Source organism: Myotis brandtii, unplaced genomic scaffold (assembly GCF_000412655.1).
Source record: "Myotis brandtii unplaced genomic scaffold, ASM41265v1 scaffold31, whole genome shotgun sequence".
In the NCBI taxonomy this organism is placed as follows: Eukaryota; Metazoa; Chordata; class Mammalia; order Chiroptera; family Vespertilionidae; genus Myotis; species Myotis brandtii.
Genome location: NW_005361873.1, coordinates 2,537,790 through 2,555,515, shown reverse-complemented (window position 1 = coordinate 2,555,515; position 17,726 = coordinate 2,537,790). Strand labels below are relative to the sequence as shown.

The 17,726-nt window shown below is 40.8% G+C and overlaps 1 protein-coding gene across 1 annotated transcript in view; it reads left to right on the top strand.

Annotated features, from left to right (window-relative positions):
* Nucleotides 1-17,726, top strand: part of ME1 (malic enzyme 1, NADP(+)-dependent, cytosolic) — a 134,594-nt gene that overhangs the window by 33,067 nt on the left and 83,801 nt on the right. Inside the window, exons 3-4 of the mRNA XM_014542657.1 lie at nt 8,381-8,456; nt 12,316-12,477. Of these exons, the coding sequence (XP_014398143.1) occupies nt 8,381-8,456; nt 12,316-12,477 (238 nt within the window). The remainder of the gene's footprint in view (nt 1-8,380; nt 8,457-12,315; nt 12,478-17,726) is intronic.

Genomic DNA, 17,726 nt, shown 5'->3' with positions numbered 1-17,726 from the left:
AGAGTGTGGGGTGGGAACCAGGGGGAGGGGAGCTATGGGGGGAAAAAGAGGAACAACTGTAATCTGAACAATAAAGATTTAATTTAAAAAAATAAAGATCAGCAAAAAGGAATACATATAAGAAAGAATAATATATGGCCACATGCTAATGTTATGTTAGAAAAATAGCTAGATTCTGTGGGATTACAGAGATTCCAACTCAGCTTAAATGGTCAGGAAAAAATCTGAACAATAAAGATTTAATTTAAAAAAATAAAGATCAGCAAAAAGAAATACATATAAGAAAGTAAAATATATGGCCACATGCTAAATGTTATGTTAGAAAAATAGCTAGATTCTGTGGGATTACAGAGATTCCAACTCAGCTTAAATGTGGGTCAGGAAATATTTCCAAGAGGCCATAACACTGCACTGCCTCTGAGAAGCACTTAGGAGCTAGCCTATCAGTGCAGAGGAGTTAGAGGAATTGGAGGGATGCCTAAGTGAATACTTAAAAGATCATCCAGAGCTGGCAACTAGATAGTTCCCAGGCTGAATTGATCAAATGGCAAGAACAAGAATGGCGCCGCAATTAGGAGAACAAGCTAAAAGATCAGGCATTCAGCAGAAGCCGAGACCAAAAATGAGTCCAAGAGTGATAGCAAAGCAGAGTCCCTAGGCCTTCCCTATACATTAGGGTGAAAAATAACTTTTTTTGAACCTGGAGAATGCCAGCATCTAAGGGTTAAACAGAAACAAAGACTGTGAAGAAGACTTAAGAATTGGCTAATGTCAGCATGAGGATAAACTGGACTAGAGAGCAGAGATACTGACACTTTATTCACTAATGAATAGTGAGTAATGGAAGGAAGTTTTTTTAAAATATGTTTTTTATTGATTTCAGAGAGAAAAAAGGGAGAGGGAGTGGGAGAGAGAGATAGAAACATCAGAGAGAGAGAAACATCGATCAGCTGTCTCCTGCATACCCCCTATCAGAGATCGAGCCTGCAACTGGGACTTGTGCTCTGGTGGGGAATTGAACCGTGACCTTCTGGGTTCATGGTTCGACTCTCAGCTGCTGAGTTACACTGGCAGGGTTGGAAGGAAGTTTATAGGTGGATAGCTAGAAGCTGAAAGTCTCTGTTTTTTCTTCAGAGTGATCAAAGGTGTGCTGATCTGATGAGAGTGTAGAGGGGTGGGAATGAGGGTCAGGGGAAATATGAAGTACCTCTCGTGGAGAATCTAACAATAGCCAATTGGAGGTACCTGAGGAAGGCATGTTGAGTTGTGAGGACCTTGCCAACACTGGCGAGACTGTGAGGTTTTAATGGAGCTAACACACCTGGTGAAGTGCCTTCTTCGAGCATCATTCTATGTAGGGATTGAGGAAAAGAGAAGGCGGATGGATTGATTTAGATTTGGAGGTTTTCAGAAAGGGTGTGATGGAAAGAGAAAAGGGCAAGGGGGTTAAGAATAGTTGGCAGAATGGACAAAATCTAAATGAATAAAAAAGGAAATTCAGTTAGGATAAACAGATAACTTGGAGGAAAAAACTATAAAAAGCAGGTGTCAAAAGACAGGAGTCATTAATGAGGTCAAAATGTAGTTCTACCAGAAGTGTGATATTTGGAAAAGTATGAAATGGGATACTAGAGTCTTACATTACAGACTATACTGAAATTTCATGTGCATTTAAGGAATGGAATCAAATCTAGAAAAAAGGTAAAATGATTGATAAGGCAGAGTTCGGTGTTTAGATGTAAGAAATCGGAAAGGTTGAAAATCAGTTTGTTTCACTTTACGTAAATAGAAAACAACAAATGAAAGATAAAAAATTAGGAAATTAGTTTCCACAAGTATGATAAGCAAAGGGATAAACATCCTTGGTTCGTGATGATGTGGTCAAGGTTGGTATTTCTCCAGCAGTAGGAGATAGTGGTAGCTTCCTTTTGCACATCCAGCATCAGGCTTCTGTGTTCCTCAGAGACTCCAGCAGCAGTCAGGCCATACCCTCTGTCTGCTTCGTGAAAAGATTGGGAACCTAGCATGGAGTTTTGGAGCCTGGGCAGCATTAGGAACACCCACTTAGGAGGGCAGACTGACTCGAGATGAGAGCCAAGCAAGATGAAGGGAGGGGGGTGCCAGGTGTTTGGCTCCCAGTGGGGTGAGGAGGGCATCTGTGTAGGAGGGCTGCCTGCGTTAGAGATTGGAGCCTTAGTGAGGTGAGTGGGGTGTCCACACAGGGAAGGGACAAGATTGGTTTTATACAAAGAGGACTGATCTAATAAATAAATATATTAAGCACAATAGGAGCTAGGTTTCTCACTGTTGGAGAAAGTTGTTACAAATGTGGAAACTGAAGGGAGAACACTAGAATGAATCCTATGGCATTGAATTAGAATTGGAAGTATTAGTGTGAACTTATGGTTTGCAATGTATAGATAGAATATGATATATTAATTCTCAATATGTATATATACAGTTATAAAATGAAATGTTTAGACAAGAAAGTTATTTATCAATGATATCTTAATATTTAATAGATATAGAAATAAATATATATGTGTGTATGTATGGGTACATACATACTCACATGCACACAAACTATGTATGCACATACATATATTCTCTAGCTGTGTCCATTGAGTTGGCCTGGGAAACAGTAACACTCCAGGAACAATGAGCACACCTAGCATTCAGATCTAAATTCGATTCTTTACTAAAAAGGAACCAGAACACCTTAGAGAAATTGCTGATTCCAGGGCTGGGCCAGGATAAGTAAAAGATGAGTCTGCAGCATCTTGTACCAGAAAGTAAGAAAAGGCCCAAAGAATGATGGGGTCCTGTCAAAAGACATAGACACCCTCTTGAAGTGGATCCCACTGGGGCAAAAGCTGGAATATTTTGAGCATCCTATCTAATAAAGAAGGAATATGCTAACTGACCCTCATGCCATCGCAAAGATGGTGGCGCCCACAGCCAATAAGGAGGGAATATGCTAATTGACTGCCACACCCTCAAAGATGGCAACGTCCACAGCCACAAGATGGTGGCACCAAGTCCCCTCAGCCCTGCCGGGGTGGCAGGCATGTGGCAAGGCCGGGCCCATCGCCAGGCGGGTCCGGCTGCTCTGCGCACCTGCCTCTGGAGTCTCCCAGTGACCTCAGCCCTCCAGGCGCCCAGAGCCGCCTGAGGCTCAGGTAACCAGGGCCGGCCAAGGCTTGCGCTGCTGGCAGTGGCAGCAGCAGAGGTGTGATGGGGCGTCACCTTCCCCGGATCACCAGGTCGTCTCCCGCCCCTGAGGGCTCCCGGACTGTGAGAGGGGGCAGGCTGGGCTGAGGGACCCCCCCCCCAGTGCATGAATTTTCATACACCGGGCCTCTAGTCAACTATATAATGTTTGCTACAGATTAAAACCTACTGATTAAAATAATAAACACATGGCCACATTTTAAAATTAAATATTAAAATATCATTGATAAATAACTTTCTTGTCTAAACATTTCATTTTTAACTATATCTATATGTATATATTGAGAATTAATATTTCATATTCAGCTATATGAGTATGAGTCTTCACTGTGCTGAAATGTTTTTGGATATCTCAGTAGGTTTCTGATCAAAGTAGCATTCCAGAAGTTTTGAAAATTATTCCCTCAAAATGCTTGACTTTGGTGGGATATTGCAGATCCTTAATTTATCGAGATCTCTCTGAGAGTAAGCATTTTTACCACAAATGAATCTCTAGCCAGAGCAAGAAATTACAGGTGGTCAAATTGCTTTCTCACTGAAGTTGTACTCGTATCTTTACATAATGGCATTTAATTGATGTAAAATTTAGTATCATTCTGTACCCCTCTTGTTTTAAAAAATGATACTGTTTTCTCAGACCAGTGTTACTTAGAAAACCTTGGCTAACTAGCAGGTTCCCAAGAATATTATTTAATGTTATACTGCCAAGAACATCTTAGATAATTCAACAAAAATGCCTTATTTTATAAGCCCAAGTACATTTCCTTCTAATTTTGCAATTATTTATTGAGATCTTTTGATTGCAGAGTTGGATATAACAGGGATCCAAAAGAAATATGTATAACTTATAAGGAGCTTATAATTATTTTGGGAAACAAAATAAATTCACATGGAACAGTGAAAAAAACAGGAAAGGATATAGTTTATTGCCAACTTGGTAAATTAATATTTTTGTTGAGTCAGATAGTCATCAGTAATCTGCCTGTAGCACTTACTATTATCATATAATTTTTGGTTACTTAATAAGTCATACTAAGTCTGGCTTTATTTCATATTTTCTGTACTTAAAAAAAATAGATTGTAGAAGCCTTATTTTTCAACACTGAAGTCAGAGCACATTGTTGGACACATACTATGTGCCAGCGTACTTATAGGAATTAGGGGTAAAAATGTGAGCAAAACAGAGAGTCTCTTTACTTCAGTAGTTTTCTGCTTTGTGTGTATATGTGTGTGGAATGGAAGGGGGGCAGCAGTAGGGGTAGAACATGCAAACTCTACATATACAGTGGCCCTGGCTGGGAATGGATTTTTTTCCCTCATCAATGTTGAATTAAACAATGTTATTAGAGGTCCTGCTATATTTACCCAAATGAGTTCAAGACTTACACACACAAATATGCACGGGAATGTTTATAGCAATACTAGGGGTCCAGTGCATGAATTCGTGTACCTTGAAAGGAACTGTGGGTTGCGAGGCTGCGGTGGGCACAGGGGTGGGTCTTGGCCCATCTCTTCACCCCAACCTGACCCCTCCCACTGCAGCCCCAGTCTCCTCTCTGCCTGCAGCCCCGCTCCCACCATCACCACTCCCATGCGCTGACAGCACCGGCCCCGCTCGCACCTGCTGACGGTGCGGAGCGATTGGGGCCAGCACCAGCAGTGGGTGTGAGTGGGGCCGGCCCCTCAGGAGCAGTGGGAGGTGGAGAGGCCCTCAGGGATGATCAGGGCCTAGAGCCACTGCTTGCACCCACTGATGGTGCCAAGGAATCTGAACCGGCGCCGGGCACTGGCAGCAGGTGTGAGCGGGGCTGGCTCCAGCGTCAGCTGCGGGTGTGAGCTGGGCTGGCACTGGCAGCAGGTGTGAGCACCGGGCAGGACTGCAGTGCTTGGGAGCAAAGAATTTTCAGTAACCACCAGAGGCTCACCCCGATGACAGCGACCGGCACCCCGCCTTGGTCTGGCACCCCTGCTCACCTGCTCCACCATCCCGCTGCGGCCAATCCCCGCCATGTTCCGTGCATGCCCCCTGGGGGTTAGCGCACATCATAGTGACCAGTTGTTCAATTGTTTTGCCATTCAGTCTATTTGCATATTAGCCTTTTATTATATAGGATGTCTTTGTAAATTTTTCTAAACCCATAGAATGTACAACTCAAAGAATGAACATTAATGTGAACTATGTACTCTGGGTGATAATGATGTGTCAGCCGTAGGTTCATTGGTTGTAACAAATACACCACTCTGGTGGAGAATGTTGGCTAGAAGAGAGTATACATGTGTGGGGGCAAGGAGTATATAGGAAATCTTTGTATTGTCTTCTGTTTTGCTGTGAACCTAAAACTGCTCTAAAAAATAAAGTGTATTTTTTAAAAAGATGAAGATGGTTAATGGAATTTACATTAGAAAAATGAGGTAGTTTTTACCCTACTGCATCTATTTCTGTTTGAAATTTAAGATTTGCTTGTCCCCTGAGAGGTGAGGAGAGGTGAGGAGAAAGGAGGTGTGAAATGGTTCTCCCAGAGAGCAGTAGGTTGAATTTGCTAGGAAATCAGTGGTAAACTTTTCAAGAGAAGAGTGCCCATTTGAGATTTCTAGCCATAACCAGGAAGTGAATTTTAACTTTGTTTTGTAAATTTTTAAAATAGCAATACCTGGATCAGCTACTAGTGGTAGGGATCCCTAGTACCTAGATTTTGCTCTTGAAATACCACTTTCTACTAAAAGAAAGCTGGGCTTCTTAATGGCTCGTTTTGGCCTGGGGCAAACATTTTTAAGACAAAATGGAATATCTTCATAGCAGAGATTAAGGAAGCTATCAGAAAGGCTCAGGGGCCAATGCGAAGAGCTTTCCACTGGTTAAAAATGGCACAATTTGGGTTTCAATAAAGATAATAACTGTAATGGATTAAGACAAAATATGTTTAAATTCCTGAGTTCATATTGATCCAACACACACACACACTCACACACACACCTTAGGGGAAACTCTTGAAGGATTCTAACAAATGCATTCTTTTAAAAAACAAACAAACTGATAAGTAGCCTTAACTAGTTTTCTCAGCAGTTCGGAGGGTCGGAGGTTGATTCCTGGTCAAGGGTGCATACCTGGGTTGCAGGCTCAATCTCGGCCCAGTTAGGATGCCAATGGGAGGCAACAATCGATGTGTCTCTCTCACATCGATGTTTCTCTCACTCCCCCGCTTCTGCCTCCCCTCCATTCTCTCTCTAAAAAAAAAAATCAATGGGAAAAAATATCCCCAGGGGAGGATTAAAACAAAACAAAACAAAACAAAACAAAACAAAAAACAAACAAAACAAAAAAACCTGATAAGTAAAGAGAAAGACTCAAGCATTTATCCCTTTTTTAAATATAAACTTTACCATAGGGTAACTAAACAATAGGTATGGTGAAAATTCTCTTTGAAGAAGTGTTCCACCAAAAGTAAAATCTTATTCTGTCACCGAATATTTGACGCCCTCTACCCTCCATGAGCACACAATGCAAAATATACACTTGCAACCTATATGTATCATAGAATTGCACACTTGAAACCTATATAATTTTATTAACCAATGTCACCCAATAAATTTAATTTAAAAAGAAGTGTTCCAGCTAATAAATAATGGTTGATAGGATTGGAATATCACCATTTTGAATTAATGAATTTAGATATCATGCATCAGCAACTGCTAAAATCACAAAAAGGACTACAAGATGTTATCTATCTTCTGATAATACCAAACAAGTGTCTTGTAAAAAAATTTGAAGAATCCATTTAAGCCTTCAAATTCAATTACTAGTACCAATTTTCCAAGAAGTACAGAGTGAAGAGTAACGTGTTAATCTGTACTATAGGGATGCAATCAGCGAAATTCAGATTTGGGGGAACTTGACCAGACAAATTAAACAGTAATCCATAGGGATGGTTTGCTATTTGGATGATGAAACTATAAACTGAGGAAATGATACCATAAAAGTCAGGAGAGTGGTTATTCTTAGCAGGGAGGAGTATTGATTGGGAGAAAACATGTAGAGGGCTCTGGGTAGCTGACAGGATTTTCTCTGCTTTAGTGGATATTCTGTAGAGGGGTGGTTGCCTGATAACACTTCATTAAGCTGTACATTTGTTGTATGTAGTTCTCTGTAGCTATGTTTAACAAGACTAAAGTAAAACTTATAAGTGAGATTAAGAAATTTAAAAAATTTCTATCTGAATTTTTACAGTGACTTGTTAGACTTTCATAGGAACTGGGGGGTATAAGGGTGAGAAATGTAAAAGGCTTCAGCTGAGGCTCTAAATAACAGCATTGCAAACAACAACTAAAGCCACAAATCAAGTAAGTGCCACATGAAAGGACTACTCAGCAGTATCAGTCACTTCAGCCATTGCCAATGCATGTTCTCCTTTCCACACTGTGAATCTATATACATAAAAGCCAAGCTACCTGAACAATGGAACGACCGGAACGACCTATCGCTATGACATGCACTGTGGTGGCCAATCGGCCCCCCTAACCTCCCATGGCCCCTCCCCCGGCCAGCTCCACCCCCAATTGGCCCTCTCCCTGGCTGACCCCACCCCTGATTGCTCCCCTCCCACACTTGATCGGGGGCAGTGCCGGCCAACCAACCACCAGAGGCACCTCCCCCTGGCCGGCTCCTGCCCAATCGGCCCCCATCGGGGTGGGCTGGCCAGACTTCACCCATGCACGAATTCATGCACCAGGCCTCTAGGATTTAATAAATGGGACATACACTGAAAATGCCTGTTTGCATATGCTTCATGTTGTTCTCTAAAGGCTTTTATACATATTATTTAGTGAAAGACTGTAAATGAATCTAGGAGTGGAATTGATAATGCTATTTAAATTCTCTGTAGACAAAATAATGAATGTTTCATTAATTAAAAAAATATTTAAGAATATGTAATGAATGAATGAATATACCTTTATTGCAGGTGTCAATATATTGTTTAAATACTTTGTTTCTTTCTTATAAGATTTATATGTCTTATTTGTTTAAGGAAATAATTTTCACTAGTTTGATAAAAATGGAGAAACATTAAACTGATTTGAAAAAATTTTTAAATGTTCATGATAGTTTGATAAGTCTGAAGTAAATTAAAACTACTACTTTTTTTTCTGTCAGAGGTCTTTTTATTAGTATCCATGATCGAGGGCATATTGCTTCAATTCTTGATGCATGGCCAGAAGATGTCATCAAGGTAAGTTATCAAAGTTTCCCACTATGAAAAATTTGTTATTTTCTCTCTCCTAAAACATATTGATAGTTATCATGACCTTCAGTAGCATTCACTAGCTTTCCTAGTACTAGTAAATGTCACCTAATTTATATCCCTTTGATTTTTGTATATCGTTTGGATGCTGTTTCCTCATTATTTCAATCTAATTTCTTAGAATTTCTTTATTCATTGAAAGCGATGATAAATGTTGAATAAACGTTGAAATGGTGTCTGGATATGTTTAAGCAAATTCTGTTTTCATATTAAGCATTCAATAAGGGGAACCCAGGTAGGCAAAAAATCAGTTAATTTTCTTTATCATTTGGAAATTAGGAAGCTCATCAGACTTCCTTCTGTGAGTGAACTCATCAAAATAAAGTAACAATATAATCTGACATTTCATAGGTTTCTCTTTGAGACACTGTACTTGGACTCACTCTTGTATTTATCCTGATAATTTGTGGAGGAAAGGAAGGCACAGCTTATCAGAGGGTTACACAGCAGTGCATGGTGGTGTGGGAATTGAATGCAGGTCCCAGAGCCTTTGCTCTTAGACATGTGCTTGACCACCTGCCTTGTCTAAAGAGAGTGAGATGTTCTTATCCCTCCTTGGCCCCCCTTTCCTTTCTGTTAGGTGCTCAGCAACTCTGTGGTAACTTTCAGGATTAAGACTGAATACACTGACGTCTGTGGTACAGAGGCTCTTCAGCTGTGACTTCTGAAGTGTTACTCCCTTAACGGTCTTTTCTGTTTGAGCAGTTGTGGCTAGAAGTGGTTCACTCTGTTCTTTAAGGCTCATGCTGGGCAAACTTGTAAAGCAAAATGTTTCTTACTGTTTCCAGTCTTCCCAGTTTTTTCTCTTTCTTCCACTAAGTTGCTCCCTCAATTTTTCTCCCACCAAGTAGTCTGCACTGTCCACAGGTCCAGTCCTTAGGAACTACCCTAAAAATGTGCTAATTCGATAAAGTATAAATGTCTGATCCTCTAAGAAGAAGGATACTTACATTTACTTATTTTAACATTTATTTATTTTAATCCTCACCCCAGGACATGAGGAGAGAGAGAGAGAGAGAGAGTGTTTGATGGTACAGGCCCCAACTAGGGATTGAACTGCAACCCAGGTATGTGCCCTGACCAGGAATCAACAGCAATCTTTCAGTGCATGGATGATACTCAACCAACTGAGACCCCACTTCAGCCCAACAAGAATACTTATATTCAATCAGGAGAGGATATTAAGAATGAGTCAACATAAGAAATGGTTCTGAGGTAGACAGGTCTAATGAATATCCCTGTAATCCTAAGGGCTGGGCAGTAAGCCATCCCCTTGCTTTAGGTTCTTCCCACTAGTTGATCAACGTCATTAATAGCCCACCTATATCCTTCCAACTCTTAGTATTGCGTCCTCACCTGCCGCGACCTTCGCAGTGGGGTTCAGGATCTGAAGGAGGGGCCAATGCACAAATGAAAATACTATACAAGAAATATGAATTTAGAAGGCATTGGGGGCCAGGTGGAGACCTCTTTCTTGAAGAGGCATACCGACTTCTGGCCTGGTCCGCTATTTATTTACTTGAATACACATTTGCCCTTTTGCAATGCATACAGGCATATCAAAGGTAAAGTTTGGTAAACAGTAAAAGGATTATCAGGTTAGGGAATTGCCTTGAGCCACCACTATCTCAACACGATTGATCAATCGGTGCTTAGCGTCAGCCCTGCTAACGCCCAAGGTCCATCGGCCTTCTGTGTTCCTTGGTGCCCTCTCATGACAGTATCGGCAAGCGGTGGCTTCCTGCACTCACTAATATTCCTGATCTTAATTATAAATACTGTTATTTAAAAAGCCTAGCATAGTGTCTGCACATAGCAGACACTTAATAAATGACAGCTCTTTATTGTAATACAGTAGTGAAAATTAAGATGTAGTCTCTACTGTGTAGTTGAAAGCACACATGAAACAAAGGCAATCAGTTATTAGACAATATCTAAGTAAACTGGTATAAATTATAAGTGCCATATTCATTTATTCAGAGGATACTATCATTCAGAGAAGGATGGAACAGTTTATGCCAGGACGCATAAACCAAAGATCTGGATATTTGGAGGCTTCTCAGCTATTTAGCATTACAGTGGGGCCTTGACTTATGAGTTTAATTCGTTCCAAGACTGAGCTTGTTAAGGAGCTTGTTAAGGAGATCGTTAACTCAAATTACTCTATCAACTCAATGCAAAAAATTGGCCGAGAGACAGCTGGTATCTCAAAAAACTCGTTAGTCGGGACACTCGTAAGTCACGGCCCCACTGTATATAACTAATTGTCCTCCAAGTGGATGCGACTAGTTTTAAAACTTCTCTGTTTCCTTTCAGTTCCCAGTTTGAGTTTTTATTTCCCTACTAGAGGCCCGGTGCATGAAATTTGTGCACTGGGGTGGTTACCCCTCAGCCCAGCCTGCACCCTCTCCAATCTGGGACCTCTCAGGGGGTGTCCGACTGCCGGTTTAGGCCTAAACCTCTCGGACATCCCTCTCATCATCCGGGACTGCTGGCTCCCAACCGCCCACCTGCCTGCCTGCCTGATTGCCCCTAACCACTTCTGCCTGCCAGCCTGATCACCCCCTAACCACTCCCCTGCCAGCCCGATTGCCCCCAGCTGCCCTCCCCTGCAGGCCTGGTTGCCCCTAACTGCCCTCCCCTACAGGCCTGGTCCCCTCCAACTGCCCTCCCCTCCGGGCCTGGTCCCCCCCCTAACTGCCCTCCCCTGCAGGCCTGGTCACCCCCAACTGCCCTCCCCTGCAGGCCTGGTCGCTCCTAACTGCCCTCCCCTGCAGGCCTGGCCCCCCCTTAACTGCCCTGCAGGCCTGGTTGCCCCTAACTGCCCTCCCTGCTGGCCCGGTTGCCCCTAACTGCCCTCCCCTGCAGGCCTGGCCCCCCCTTAACTGCCCTGCAGGCCTGGTTGCCCCTAACTGCCCTCCCTGCTGGCCTGGTCGCTCCTAACTGCCCTCCCCTGCAGGCCTGGCCCCCCCTTAACTGCCCTGCAGGCCTGGTTGCCCCTAACTGCCCTCCCTGCTGGCCCGGTTGCCCCTAACTGCCCTCCCCTGCAGGCCTGGTCGCCCCTAACTGCCCTCCCCTGCGGGCCTGATCCCCCCAACTGCCCTCCCTCTCCTGCAGGCCTGGTTGCCCCCAACTGCCCTCCCCTGCTGGCCTGCTCACCCACAACTGCCCTCCCCTGCCAGTCATCTTGTGGCGGCCATTTTGTATATTACGTCTTTATTATATAGGATACTCTTCAAACTGTCCCTCTTGATTAAATCTTTGTGTTTTATTTAATCCTCATGAGAGGATAGGTTTAGATAGAGGAAGAGAGAAAGGGAAAAAAAAGAGAGAGATTTCAGTCTGTTGCCTCCTGTAAGCACTCCAATCTTGGATTAAACCCACAAACTAGGTATATGCCCTGATCAGAATCGAACCCTCCACCTTTTGGTGTATGGGATGATGCTCCAACCCACTGAGCCTCCTGGTCAGGGCTGGATTGTTTAAGTCTTTATGTGCATAGTCCTCTCTTCTTTTTTCAACAACCATATTAAGCACTTACATTTATTTTTAACAAAATATAAAGTGCATATATCAAATTTATTTACTCTCATGTATATATCAAATTTATTTATTCTTCCACATGTACAATCACATAACATTTTTTTCATGTATATTCAGTTTATGTATTTTGACAGTTTAGTATTTTATTATGTAAGGATTAACTTCAGGAATGGAGACCAGGAACTGCAGCCCAGGATTTGTGACCATCTACCTATTAATAGATATTTTTTTCTTTTTCTTCTAGGCTATTGTGGTGACCGATGGAGAGCGTATTCTTGGCTTGGGAGACCTTGGTAGTAATGGAATGGGCATCCCTGTGGGTAAATTGGCTCTGTATACAGCTTGTGGAGGGATGAATCCTCGTGAATGTCTGCCCATCACTCTGGACGTGGGAACAGAAAATGAGGTAAACAATTTAAGTCTCTAAGAAAGCTGTTAACCTTCAAAAACAAAACAAAACAACAATTCCTTTATTTTGAGCTTATGCCAAGAACCTCATACAATTAATTATTTTCTAGCTGGTTCTCCTCTCCTCAAACCTGTCCCCCAACTTTTATAAGAAAATTATTTTCTCTTTTCATTTTCCCTTTTTTATAATATTATTACTCTTTACCAGCTTCTTTAGTGTCTATTATCCTTTGATGAGTATTTATACTATTATTCTATAGAGTATTATGTTTTACTTTAGACTATCATAGTTTCTTTTTTTAAGTTATTATGTTCATACTACATAGGAACCCAAAGGATATTAAGTTTAATCAGTCTGAAATGATTTTATCCTAAAAGTCTGTGTTAAACCTTAGGTAGATGATTTGGAGTTTAGTCTTTCTCATCCTGCAATGGTATTTTAGAATCTTAAAGTCATATATCAAATAGTACATATTTTTGCTCATCCTTTATTGCTAATATCCAGGATTACTTATGGGTGAAAAATACTAGAAATTAAAGGTAGAATTTTCTGAAATAGAGATGAAAGATAATGGTCAGTTAAGGATAGACTTTTTAAAAGTTACATACAAATTTCAGACCTAGGTCCGGAACAGATTCATTATCAAATAAGACCTTGATACTTGAAATAAATATGTATACTTTTTATAGTTTTATTTTTCCTTCCTAAAGCAACTTAAGATATAACTTTTGACTTGTTAGTAATCCTATATAATAAAAGGTTAATATGCAAATTGACCCTAATGGCTGAACGACCTGGAACGACCAGTTGCTATGATGTGTACTGACCACCAGGGGGAATATGCTCAATACAGGAGTTGCCCCCTGGTGGACAGTGAGCTCCCACAGGTGGAGCTCTGCTTAGCCACAAGCCAGGCTGACGGCCGCGAGCACAGTGGCAGTGGTGGGAGCCTCACCTGCCTCTCGGCAGTGCTAAGGATGTCCAACTGAAGGCTTAGGCCCGCTCCCCACAGGCCATCAGTCAGACATCCCTCAAGGACTCCTGGGCTGCCAGAGGGATGTCTGACTGCTAACTTAGGCCCGTTTCCCCAGGGAGCGGGCCTAAGCTGGCAGGGGGACATCCCTCGAGGGGTCCTGGACTGCGAGAGGGCACAGGCTGGGCTGAGGAACCTTCCCCCCCTCCCCCCGAGTGCATGAATTTTCATACACCAGACTTCTAGTGTTATAATAATAACTTAAACAGTTTTTATGTTTAACTTCCTGTGTATACATGAGTGTTCATTTAACCTTTATAAAGGATACATTTTGACAAAAACCAATTGCTTATCTGGCATTTTCTTTTTCAATACTGAAAGAAATTACTTAGAAATAATCAAAGCTGACCTCTTATAACAATTATTCTAAAACTGAGTATGGAGATTGAATATTTCCTCTTTTTTCATATATTTTAAAACATTCTTCTGTGATAAATTACATTGAAATCAAAGTTTAAAAATCACAAAATCTGTAGAACATCTTAAAAATTCTAGGAAGAAATAAAGAACAGTAAAGAGTGATAAAACAGGCATGCAAAAATTTAAGAGTTCAGTTTTAAACTTGGGCCTTTTAATGAGATTGTATAATGTGGACATAGAGTAAATTGTGCACTACTGAAACCAAACACTGGGAATGTTGATTGTATTAGTTATATGAAATATTTAATTTTCTGAAAGTGTGTCTTAAAATTGTCAAATTTGCTAATTGTCTTGAAATTTCCTCACATTATGTCCATTTAGTATTCCTTTCCTATTTTGGTAATCACTGCTTTTATGTTATTCCATTTCTGTCTCTCAGCCTCCCACAGCCTGCAAAACCCATCTATCCATCATCAAATTTCTTACTTTGCCCTGCTGTAGATCTAGCTCTCTAAAGTCTTTTTCCATTAAAATGCCTGGTGCATACCATATTTCAAAGTTTTTGAGCTGCTAAATTAGAAAATAATCTGATATGTTAAATTAATCTATTTTTAAAGTACTATGTGTTATTTCTAGACATTTTTGCTTACTGCCAGTGGGCTGTTGGAGACATTAGGGGAAAAAAATAAGTGAGGGGTGGAATATTCACTCTTTGACAGGTACTGGAGAATATCTTTTTAACCTAAGAGACTTTCCTGAAATTATTCAGAGTTTTGTAGAGTTCAATTGAGTCAGATTATGTTGATTTAACTGAGATAAATATTGAGCACCTACTATCTGTCAGGGCCTAAGTGAAGGCTAGATAACATCAGAGTAAACAACTTAAGATCTTGCCAGCAAGATGCTCTGAATCTAGAAGAGGAGACACATATGTAACTAGATTCAGCATGCACTGAATGCTTTGATAGGGACATTTGACAAACCATTAAGGACAGTTAGCAAATCATTTCTCTGCCAGTTCCAATATACTCTGAGTCTCTAGCTATATTTCAGCAATCTGTTTATAAGTTATCTTTTTCTAAAATCATATGTAAGAAATTTAATAGTGAAAATGTATATCACAAATGATCAGTTAGAGTTCTTTTCCTAAAAAGAGAATAAATTATTAGTTCCTTTAGATAGTTTAGCTATACCTGAAATTAGCCAAACTACAAAGTTTGAGGGCATAGTTCCAAGACTGCTCTCACTTCGGACACCAACTGAAAGTTTGGGGGGTTTCCCAAAGCACTCTCAGGTTTTTTAAGGCTTATACTCATAGATCTCACTGAAAGTTTTTATAATTACAGTTAAGTTGTATTAAAGGGACAGGGTACATATTAAAATAAGCTAAAGGAAGTGATACACAGGACAGAGTCTTGGAGGGCTCTAACTGTGGAGCTTCTATTTTCCTGTCTTTGGGAAGTCAAGACATGTTATCTTCCAGGGTTCAAGTGTGGGACTGATATGTGCTCTAGGATTTCATTACCTAGGCATGATTGATTGATTGCCATGTATACTCCGTCTCCAGTTGACTGATACCAATGACCCAGAGTCCCCCAACCCAAATCACATGGCTAATTTTCTGGCATAGCCAGCCCCCACCCTGTGACTATTAGTTATGGTCCCTAGGCAACTAGGTAAAGTGGTTAGGCCCTATCCAAAATAGTTGAATGCACGTGAATCATGTCACCAGAGTCCATGCAAACAATAGACAAAAATATGAGGCAAACACAAAAGGAAAAATAGGTCTAAATTTTAATGTCAAGTAGAATTCAAACCCAGATCAGATTATGGGTTTGATTATTCAAGTTTCAGAAAACATAGTTCCTGTGCTCTAGAAACTGTTCCAGAACATATTAAAATTGATAGCTTCACATTTCATTATAAGCTTGATTTCCAAATCTGGTAAAAATAGTACATAACAATTAGTCTTATGTTTATCCATGTTCCCAGTTTCATCATTTACTAATTGTGTGATCTTGAAAAAGTGACTTAACTTTTTTTGTTTTTAATATATTTTTATTGATTTTCAGAGAGGAAGGGGAAGAGAGAGAGAGAGAGAGATAGAAACATCAATGATGAGAGAGAATCATTGATTGGCTGCCTCCTGCATGTCCCCTACTGGGGATCGAGCCTGCAACCCGGGCATGTGCCCTAACTGGGAATCGAACCCAGGACCCTTCAGTCTGTAGGCCGACGCTTGATTCACTGAGCCAAACCAGCCAGGGCATGACTTAACTTTTATGTGCTTCAGTTTCCTCATGTAAAATGAGTACCTATCTTATAGAGTTGTCATGATTTAATACACTTAAGAGTCTTTAGAATTGTGACTGGCATTTTGTAAGTACTTAGTAAATGTTAATTTATATTAATGTAGATCAGAAACAAAAATCTTTTATAAAATATTGCTGAATTAAATATTGTTAATATATTTAAATATATTTATAATTTTTATTGATTTTTAGAGAGAGGGAAGGAGGCAGGGGGACATCCCTCGAGGGGTCCGAGAGAGAAAGAGAGGTTGAGAGAGAGAGAGAGAGAGAGAGAGAGAGAAACATAGATGTGAGAGAGAAACATCGATCTTTTGTCTCCCGCATGCGCCATGACCAGGGATTGAAACCAAAACTGGGGTATGTGCCCTGACCAGGAATCAAACCTGTCACCTTCTGATGTACGGGATGACACTCCAACCAACTAAGCCACCCCGTCAGGGTACACAGTTTTCTTTGTTTATGATACCATTGCTCCAGGTCTTAGCTTTTCTGATTCTGGTTGTATATTTAGTCTGACTTTTAGTTCATGTGAACCTTGTATCTAGATCTAGAATCGTCATTGGACCTTGAACTCAAGTTGAAGCCTCTTCCCATTTAGAAGGTTTCCCCTTGTGTTCTAGAAAGTGCTCTTCATCTGTGGCATGAGCCAGCTGTCAGAAGCTGAACTAAAGAAAAACCTTATAGATTTTCTGTCATATGTATCTGCCATGTATCTTTCAGCCCTTGTACAGAAGCTAGCATTGGCACTAGAATGTGATCTTGAAAACATGACTTAACTTGTTTTGTTTTTAATATGTTTTTATTGATTTTCAGAGAGGAAGGGAGAGGGAGAGAGAGATAGAAACATCAATGATGAGAGAGAATCATTGATTCGTTTTCTATTGCTAACATAGCAATTTATTACCAACTTGGTGGTTTAAAACAACACAAATATATGCAAGTCTCAAAAGGTCAAATCATAAAAGGTGCCAGCAGGGCCGCATTCCCTATCCTTGCCTTTTCCAGCTTCTACAGACTCATTCCTTTGTTCGTGTTCCCCTTGATCCATGCTCAAAGCCAGCGCTGCAGTATCTCTCTGACCTGCTTCTGAGTCACATTTCTTTCTCAGACCAGGGCCAGGAAAGGCTTTCACTTTCAAGGACTAGCCCTTATTCACCTCTGCAAAGTTTCTTCTGCCAAATAAGGTAACATACTTACAAGTTTGGGGAGAGGGAGGGTCATTATCTGCCTACCACATGGTCCCAATTAGAGTGTCATCATTTCTCTCTCAGGTTGCTTTAAGTTCTAGCCTTTATATTTCCATGTTATGGGGATTACATGCCATTTCTGACAAGTGATCCTGCATTGGAATGAGTACTAATCATTTCTTTATTGTCTGAGACACTACACCAATGCCTTGGGAAAGAGAATGGGGACTTTCTTCAGTTTGATTTTATACGCATTATAACTATGAAATTTCTTGAAGTTTGTGGTAGATTTTAGACATACCCATTATATAAATTAGAATAGAAAACGGAATTACATAAGATGGAAATGAACCT